The sequence below is a fragment of the Alosa pseudoharengus genome, unplaced genomic scaffold (genome assembly GCF_046254945.1).
Source record: "Alosa pseudoharengus isolate Yale_2024_CS ecotype anadromous, Long Island Sound unplaced genomic scaffold, YU_APseudo_1.1 YU_APseudo_1.1_scf_2, whole genome shotgun sequence".
Taxonomy (NCBI): domain Eukaryota; kingdom Metazoa; phylum Chordata; class Actinopteri; order Clupeiformes; family Clupeidae; genus Alosa; species Alosa pseudoharengus.
Window position 1 is genome coordinate 57,427,971 of NW_027468663.1, and position 10,000 is coordinate 57,437,970.

Genomic DNA, 10,000 nt, shown 5'->3' on the forward strand with positions numbered 1-10,000 from the left:
AGCACAGAGGATGCCATCTCTATGGCACTTCACTCTGCCCTGTCCCACCTTGACAATAGCAACACCTACTGTATGTAAGAATGCTGTTCATTGACTCCAGCTCAGCGTTCAACACCATCATCCCCTCCAAATTGATCACCAAACTCAGTGAACTGGGCATCAATACCTCCCTCTGTAACTGGATTCTGGACTACTTGTATTGCATTCATTGTGTCTACACTTGAGATAAATAAGTTTTCTTTTATCACATACACATATATTGGTAGATGTTTTTTCTTTACCTTGACATGTTTCGACGTATACTTCCATCTTCATCAGAAGGTCACACGGTGGAGTAGTGTGACACGTTTTTATCAGCTGATGTTGTTACGGAGGTGTGATCCATCTGTCAGTTTTTTGACAGGTGGACCACACCTCCTGCTGTCAGTCAGCCACCCCCCAGGACGGCACTCCAGGTATGGGAGAGCATATGCTCCCTCATCTCTGTTCATCGTCTTTGGGCTCCGCTTTCCTATTTCAATCGCCTCCTTTATCCAGCGGTGGTATCGGTTGTTCTCCTGCTTAATGACTCTGGCATGCAGGAGGTGTGGTCCACCTGTCAAAATGGATTATGGATTCTGGACTTCCTAACCAACAGACCTCAGTCTGTTAGGTTAGATAATCGCACCTCTTCAACCATTGAACACCAGTGTACCACAGGGATGTGTGCTGAGCCCCCTCCTCTACTCCCTCTTCACCTACGACTGCAAACCTGTACATGGCTCTAACACCATTGTCAAGTTTGCAGATGACACTACGGTGATGGGGCTCATCAGCAATGATGATGAGACGGCCTACAGGGAGGAGGTCCAGCACCCAACATCGTGGTGCACTGATAACAACCTGGCTCTCAACACCAAGAAGACCAAAGAGCTCATTGTGGACTTCAGGAAGTCTAAAGCTAGCACACACACACACCCATTCTCATCAACAGGACTGAGGTGGAGCATGTCACCAGCTTCAAGTTTCTGGGTGTCCACATCTCAGGACCTCTCATGGACCCTCAACACCTCTACCCTGATCAAAAAGGCCCACCAGCGTCTCTTCTTTCTGAGGTCCATCTGTCTCCTCAGATCCTGGTGAACGTCTACCGCTGAAACATCGAGAGCATCCTCACCAACTGTGTCCCAGTTTGATATGGCAACTGCTCTGCCCACACCGGAAAGCACTGCAGAGGGTGGTGAAAACTGCCCAACACATCACCGGTTCCTCACTCCCCTCCATCGAGGCCATCCAGGGCAAGCGATGCTTGCGTAAGGCGCGCATCATCAAAGACTGTTTTCACCCCAACCACAGACTGTTCACCCCACTCCCCTCCGGGAGGCGTTACAGGTCACTCCAAATCCGAACCAGCAGGTTCAAAGGAAGCTTCTTTCCTGCGGCTGTCACCCTACTAAACTCTGCATCCCGGTGACATCCAACAAACTAAGCCCCCACCACCCCCTGCCCCGCCCCCGCCTGATGCCTCCTTGCCTGTGCCTGTTGCGGTGTCCACGACCATGGCAACCTTGACAGGGACAACAAGGAGGCCGACATCCCCTAGCCCCCCCCCCCCCCCCCCCCCCCCACAACTGCACTACCCTATCCCACCCATCTAGCCCATCCATCTATTTATTTACAAATGTACATACTGTAATTACACTTATACTGTACATAGCCATATTCTACTGCTTTTCATCCTGCACATACACTTATTACAGTGCATGAAAATGCACTGTACTGTTCTTCCTAGGCAACTTCTTATTATTCCGCTTACCACTTTTTCTATACGCAATTTCTCTTGAACAGTTTAACTTAGAAACTTCATTCAAACTTTGTAACGTAGGTCTTCAAACAGATCGGGTTGCTATGTCTTTTCAACTTTGAAACTTTTATACTTTTTAAACTATTAAAGAAAAACTTTTTAAAAATCCCCATAGACTTAACATTGCCGATTATGACATCATAATACGGCCATTAAGCAATTAGAATCCTATGGCAGGTGTTCAGGCCACCTGCAGCCTCAGGCTTTAAGCATACAATCTGGGTCAATTAAGACTACACATCCTATTCAACTGTTTCCTCTGCCCAAAACTGTTTCAAAATAAAAGTCCTCACTACAATAATCCACTGTTAAACAATGTAACCCATTAAACTACTGAACTTATTACATTCAACTTTTAAACGGTCTACTTTTAAACTATCATTAAACTATCTATCTATTAAACTAGCTGTCTATCAACAACTTTTAAACTATCTACATTCAACTTTTAAACTTTTAAAACACATTCACTAGCTGTCTATCAACAACTTTTAACTTGTCATCAACTATGTCAACACTTTTCATCAACTATGACTCCTACCCACTGTAGCTAGTTAGCATGGTTAACAAAGTTAGCATGTTAGCATTGCTAGCATTGTTAGCATCTTTAACAAAACTGCTAAAAATTATTAGCTAGGTTAGCTAAGTCACATGGTTAGCATAGTTAGCATGCTAGCATGTTAACATGCTAGTTAGCATTTTTAGCAAAACTGCTAAAAATGATTAGCTAGGTTAGCTAAGTAACATGGTTAGCATAGTTAGCATGCTAGCATGTTAACATGCTAGTTAGCATAGTTAGCATAACTATTAAAAATGATTAGCTAAGTTAGCTAAGTAACATGGTTGGCATAGTTAGCATGCTAGTTAGCATTTTTAACAAAACTGCTAAAAATAATTAGCTAAGTTAGCTAAGTAACATGGTTAGCATAGTTAGCATGCTAGCATGTTACCAGGCTAGTTCACATTTTTAGCAAAACTGCTAAAAATGATTAGCTAAGTTAGCTAAGTAACATGGTTAGCATAGTTAGCATAACTGCTAAAAATTATTAGCTAAGTTAGCTAAGTAACATGGTTAACATAGTTAGCATGCTAGCATTGTTAACATGCTAGTTAGCATAGTTAGCATAACTACTAAAAATGATAAGCTTGGTTAGCTAAGTCACATGGTTAACATAGTTATCATGTTAGCATTGCTAGCATAGTTAGCATGTTTAGCAAAACTGCTAGAAAATGTTAGTTAAGTTAGCTAAGTACCATGGTTAGCATGTTAGCATTGCTAGCACTACTATAAAACATAAGCTAAGTAGCATGGTTAGCAGAATTAAAAATCTTAGCATAACTGCTAGCAAACATTAGAGCCATTCCAACTTTCAGTTATCGTCAAATATCTACCTATACACAGCCATTCAACTATTTGAATATCAACATTCATTAAACTGCTAGAAAACGTTAGCTAAGTAACATTGTTAGCAGGTTAGCATTGCTAGCACTGCTATAAAACATTAGCTAAGTAGCATGGTTAGCATAGTTAAAAATCTTAGCATAACTGCTAGCAAACATTAGAGCCATTCCAACTTTCAGTTATCGTCAAATATCTACCTATACACAGCCATTAAACTATTTGATTATCAACGTTCATTCAACTTCCAGTCTGTCAACAACTTTTAAACTATTTACCTTCAACTTTTAAACGGTCTACTTTTAAACTATCATTAAACTATCTATTAAACCAGCTGTCTATCAACAACTTTTAAACTATCTACTGTCTATCAACAACTTTTAAACTATCTACATTCAGTTTTTAAACAGTCTACTTTTAAACTATCAACTTTTATTAAGCTATGCAACCACCATGTCTATCCTAGCATCACCGTAGTAACCATCTCTGTATTATCTGTTTAAACTATACATGATATTTTACATCACAACTTTAGCATTTTCATGCACTGGTAATTCCTTGGAATTGCATTTCTAGTTGTACATACTGTACATATCTGTCTATATGGTTCATACTAAATATCCATATTTATTCAGTTTTTCTGTAATATATTCTGTTAATACACTGCATATATCTATATTGTTCTTACTACTACTATAATGGTACCGCCACTACATTGCACATACCTGTACATGTTGTTCATACATTGTTCATATTACAGTACATAGCCATATTTATTCTGCTCTTATAAAGTAACTGCTAATACACTGCACATATTTATATTTAATGTATGCTACTCTAAACCACCTTCTGCAAAACAACTGTATACTACTGTCTACACTGCACTATATGTCTTGTCCTGTCTATGCACCACCTGCCTATACTGTGTATATCACATTGCACTCTTCTGCTTTTTTGCACTTCTGGTTAGACGCAAACTGCATTTCGTTGTACTGTACTGTAGCTCTGTGCTGTTTAGCTGTAGTGTAGCTCTGTGCTGTTTAGCTGTAGTGTTTAGCTGTAATGTAGTTCTGTAGTGTTTAGCTGTAATGTAGCTCTGTGCTGTTTAGCTGTAATGTAGTTCTGTACTGTTTAGCTGTAATGTAGTTCTGTAGTGTTTAGCTGTAGTGTTTAGCTGTAGTTTAGTTCTGTAGTGTTTAGCTGTAATGTAGCTCTGTGCTGTTTAGCTGTAATGTAGTTCTGTAGTGTTTAGCTGTAATGTAGCTCTGTACTGTTTAGCTGTAATGTAGTTCTGTAGTGTTTAGCTGTAGTGTTTAGCTGTAGTGTTTAGCTGTAATGTAGCTCTGTGCTGTTTAGCTGTAATGTAGTTCTGTAGTGTTTAGCTGTAATGTAGCTCAGTACTGTTTAGCTGTAATGTAGTTCTGTAGTGTTTAGCTGTAATGTAGCTCTGTACTGTTTAGCTGTGGTGTTTAGCTGTAATGTAGTTCTGTAGTGTTTAGCTGTAGTGTTTAGCTGTAATGTAGTTCTGTAGTGTTTAGTTGTAATGTAGTTCTGTGCTGTTTAGCTCTAGTGTTTAGCTGTAATGTAGTTCTGTAGTGGTTAGCTGTACTGTTTAGCTGTAATGTAGTTCTGTGCTGTTTAGCTGTAATGTAGTTCTGTAGTGTTTAGCTGTAATGTAGTTCTGTAGTGTTTAGCTGTAGTGTTTAGCTGTAATGTAGTTCTGTAGTGTTTAGCTGTAATGTAGTTCTGTAGTGTTTAGCTGTAATGTAGTTCTGTAGTGTTTAGCTGTAATGTAGCTCTGTAGTGTTTAGCTGTAATGTAGCTCTGTAGTGTTTAGCTGTAATGTAGTTCTGTAGTGTTTAGCTGTAGTGTTTAGCTGTAATGTAGTTCTGTAGTGTTTAGCTGTAGTGTTTAGCTGTAATGTAGTTCTGTAGTGTTTAGCTGTAGTGTTTAGCTGTAATGTAGCTCTGTGCTGTTTAGCTGTAATGTAGGCTAGTTCTGTGCTGTTTAGCTGTAATGTAGTTCTGTAGTGTTTGGCTGTAATGTAGCTCTGTGCTGTTTAGCTGTAGTGTAGCTCTGTAGTGTTTAGCTGTAATGTAGTTCTGTGCTGTTTAGCTGTAGTGTTTAGCTGTAATGTAGCTCTGTGCTGTTTAGCTGTAGTGTTTAGCTGTAATCAGAGAATGTCTAATAAGGGGAGAACTGCCACTCTCGGAAAACTTCCGGTTTCTGAACTGGTTGCAGTTCCTTCTGTGGTTCCACATGAGGGCGCTCGTCCACGAGTGCAGAATGCATGGAGGTCTATGGAGCTGTACCCCTCAAAATCCACTTTTCTCGGGATATAATTTTTTTTCAAGTAATTTGAGTATTGTATTCGAAAGGGGAGGCAAAGAAAATACACTTGGTGGAGTATTATATTTTTTAAAGTCACTTAATTGTTCTAAAAAGCCTTTCAAATGTGTCAATGACGTCATTCATTAGCACAATGCTAGCGTGTTATGGGCAACAACGACCCAACCTGTAAGAAATCAAAAGGACATAAGTACTTGTTCATTCAACTTTTGACCTATAACCCATGTTGAAGTTATACAAACTACAATCAAATCTGAGATTTGTCAACGACAATCAGGTGAAAGAGACAAATTTAGCCGTCTAGCTCCATTGACTCCCATTCATTCTGCACTCATGGCGATCGCCCCCATTGGAACTCTGGTGGAACTGCATCCAAAATTCGGTACAATGGGACTTAATACGGAGTGGCAAGGCTCTCCGTAGACGGGCTCTGCTGTAATGTAGCTCTGTGCTGTTGCATTACATTACATTACATTACATTACATTACATTACATTACATTTGGCTGACACATTTTTAGCCAAAGCGACTAACAACATGGTAAACAGTTTAAGTTTTAGAGCAATTCTCAACAATATTAGGACAATTTAAAAACATTAGAGTACAGTAAGAATAAGTGCATCAGTGAGTGCTGTTTTTAACAGTTACGTGTCAGTTTAAAACGGCTGGTGAGTGCTAGGATCAGCAAGACTTGTTGTAAGTGTTGCTATGAGAGGAGATGTTCTCTAAAGAGCTGGGTCTTCAGGAGTTTTTTGAAAATGGAGAGGGATGTCCCTGCCCTTGTAGGAACTGGCAGTGTGTTCCACCAATGAGGAACAACAGATGAGAAAAGTTTGGATTGGCCTGAGCGTACCGGAGGTAGAGCTAGACGTCGTTCGTCTGAGGAGCACAGCGGTCTGGAGGTAGCGTATGTCTGTATGAGGGCATTCAAGTAGGTGGGAGCAGAACCGGAGACTACTTTGTAGGCAAGCGTTAGAGCCTTGAATTTGATGCGGGCCGCCATAGGTAGCCAATGTAGCTGGATGAGTAGCGGGGTAACATGTGCCCTCTTGGGTTGGTTGTAGACCAGGCGCGCCGCCGCGTTCTGGATCATCTGAAGTGGTTTCACTGCGCAGGCTGGGAGACCTGTCAGGAGGGCGTTGCAGTAGTCGAGTCGTGAGATGACTATTGCCTAAACCAGAAGTTGGGTGGCATCTTGAGTTAAGTAAGTCCTGATTTTCCGTATGTTGTAGAGTGCAAAACGGCATGACCGGGCGACTGAGGCAACATGATCTGAGAAGTTTAGTTGGTTGTCGAGAACAACTCCTAGATTTCTTGCAGTCCTGGTAGGTGAAACAGACAGGGAGTCAAATTTGATGTTGATGTCGTGGTGTATGGTAGGTTTAGCTGGGAGGACCAGCAGTTCAGTCTTTGAGAGGTTCAGCTGGATGTGGTCTGCCTTCATCCATGTAGCTATGTCTGAGAGGCAATCTGAGATCCGTGCTGAAACCAAGGGGTCATCAGGTGGAAAGGACAGATAGAGCTGTGTGTCGTCTGCATAGCAGTGGTATGAGAAGCCATGCGAACGGATAATCTGTCCCAAGGAGGTGGTGTAGATAGCAAAGAGAAGGGGGCCCAGTACTGAGCCCTGGGGGACCCCTGTGGTGAGATGGTGAGGTGCAGATAGCTGACCAAGCCATGATACGTTAAGCGAGCGTCCTGTGAGGTAGGATTCAAACCAGGAGAGAGCAGAACCGGAGATTCCCATGTTAGCGAGTTTAGAGAGAAGGATGCGGTGATTAACCGTGTCAAAGGCAGCCGATAAGTCAAGCAGAATGAGTACTGATGACCGAGCGGTCGCCCTGGCTTCTTTTAAGGCTTCTGTTACAGACAGCAGAGCCGTTTCGGTAGAGTGGCCGCTTTTGAACCCAGACTGATTTGGATCGATCCAGAAGGTTGTTCTGTGAAAGGAAGTCAGAGACCTGTTTGGAGACTGCTCGTTCAATGCCTTTGGATAGGAAAGGCAGGAGTGAGACAGGGCGGTAGTTCTCGACTTGAGCAGGGTTGAGAGAAGCTTTCTTAAGTAACGGTGTTACCCGGGCCATTTTGAACGCTGTTGGAAATGTGCCGGAGGTTAGCGAGGCATTGATCACGTGTGTGATAGCTGGTGCGATGGTCGGGCTGATGGACTGAAGTAGGCTCGTAGGTATAGGGTCCAACGAGCATGTGGTAGGACGGCTGCATGTCAGGAGTCTAGATTCTTCACTCTCGGAGAGAGGCGTGAATGGTGAAAAAGATGATCTAGCAGTCCCTAGAGGTTGTAGGAGTGCGGTATCTGAGTCAGATGCGTTGAGTGGGCATGTAGAGAATTGACTGCTGATTGCCGCCACTTTGTTTGTAAAAAATGAGGCGAGGGTATCTGCAGTAAGGCTGGATGGAGCTGTTTAGCTGTAGTGTAGCTCTGTAGTGTTTAGCTGTAGTGTAGTGTTTAGCTGTGCTGTTTAGCTGTAATGTAGCTCTGTGCTGTTTAGCTGTGGTGTAGCTCAGTAGTGTTTAGCTGTAGTGTTTAGCTGTGCTGTTTAGCTGTAATGTAGCTCTGTGCTGTTTAGCTGTAATGTAGCTCTGTGCTGTTTAGCTGTAGTGTAGCTCTGTAGTGTTTAGCTGTAATGTAGTTCTGTAGTGTTTAGCTGTAGTGTAGCTCTGTAGTGTAGTTCTGTAGTGTTTAGCTGTAGTGTTTAGCTGTACATAATGTAGTTCTGAGCCCTTTTTGTCCTTCCTCAGGTCCACGGTATCAAGGATGAGCTCAGCAGTCTTGGAGCCAAGATGGAGGAGATCAGAGCCGTGTGCAGACAGTTGCAGTCACACCTGAAGAAAATCCCAGACTGCAAGGAAACTCCGTTCGAAGGAGAGGCCGATGCTCTGGTGGACACCTGGCTGGATGTAAGTCACACACACACACACACACACGCACACACACACACAGACACACACACACACACACACACACACATATAATCACACTCAACCTAGTGTGTACTGTATGTGTGCATGTGTGCGTGCATGTGTGCCCATGTGTGTGTGTATACTGTAGTAGGTGACAGAGAAGACAGACTCGTACATGGATAACCTGTGTGTGTGTGTGTGTGTGTGTGTGTTGTAGGTGACGGAGAAGACGGACTCGTACATGGATAACCTGTGTGTGGGGATGGAGTTGTGGGAGAAGCAGCTGGCTCTGGGGTCGGAGGTGGACACGTGGGCTGCCGCCAAGATGGCCGTCTTCGCTGAGTCACACCCCTTCCACAGCGAGAAGCAGGTCCTGGACATGAAGGTACCAGCAACCGGATCACACACAGCACACACACACACACACACACATGCACACACACACAGTAGGGTGCATCATTTGCCCCACTTTTTTCAATTTTTTTGAAAATCAATCTGTACCTAGAATAGATTTTTTACACTAACTAAATTAAACTTCCATGAGAAATTTTATAAAATTCTATTGATATCTAAGGGGTCCACCGAGCCTCTGAAGTTTCCAACTAACAACGGACATACAAATATCATTTTTTTCTTAAATAATGGCAAAAATAATAGATCTAGCCCTATAATGTCAAATAAAGTTGAATATAAATATGTACATTGTGCATCATTTGGTGCCAGCTGTGTGTCTCTATCTTTATTACTTCCTGAGATATGGCAGTTGTCATTTCACATGGATTTTCATCATTTCACATTGATTTTCCATAATAACAGCATGAAAGTAAGTTATCAATAAAATCTTAAATTATATTCCATTAACTAACATTACCCTATTCTAGAACTATGAACACCTTACATTTCAAAGTGTAAGACCAAGATGGGTAATCCATGAATAGATAGAACATACAGTACATAATTCTTAATAACTAACCACCATATGTTGATGTTTTAACATCAAAGAGCACACACTCTTTACATGTTTCCCTTCCTCTTCCTCAGGTTTGGTGTTTTCTCTCTGTCTGCTTCCACCACCTGCAGAACATTCTGGTAATGTTCTTCGCCTCTTGCAGAGCCTATGTAGTCTGAGCTTCACATTACACTGTCATTGACCACATTCATGGACTCCAAGTGAATCAAGGCCTCCTTGTAGGCTGGGTGAGCAGGCCAGGTTGAGATGTCAGTGGTGAGGAAAGCAGGGTCCAGCTGCAGAAGATGAAAGATATACCACAAATCAGGTCCCAGGTTTGCTAGTGTCGTCTTTTGGGTTATCTTTCCTGGAAATTTGGGCTTGCCGAAACCTGAGCCATATCTGTCATTTGGACATGTGCAGGAGGTAGATGGTTTGACAGCAAGCAAGCTGGTGCCAGGGATTTCTTGTGCTGAAGTACCACTGGTGTCTCTCAAAGGCCTTCATTGCACTCTTGGAGATCACTGCTGAAACATGTGAAT

At 42.4% G+C, this 10,000-nt stretch overlaps 1 protein-coding gene across 1 annotated transcript in view; it reads left to right on the top strand.

Moving 5' to 3' along the window:
* syne2b (spectrin repeat containing, nuclear envelope 2b) overlaps positions 1 to 10,000 on the top strand; it is a gene marked incomplete in the record, with an annotated part of 128,250 nt that overhangs the window by 52,357 nt on the left and 65,893 nt on the right. The window contains 2 exon segments of the mRNA XM_076295622.1: positions 8,348 to 8,506; positions 8,727 to 8,894. Coding sequence (XP_076151737.1) covers positions 8,348 to 8,506; positions 8,727 to 8,894 — 327 coding nt within the window.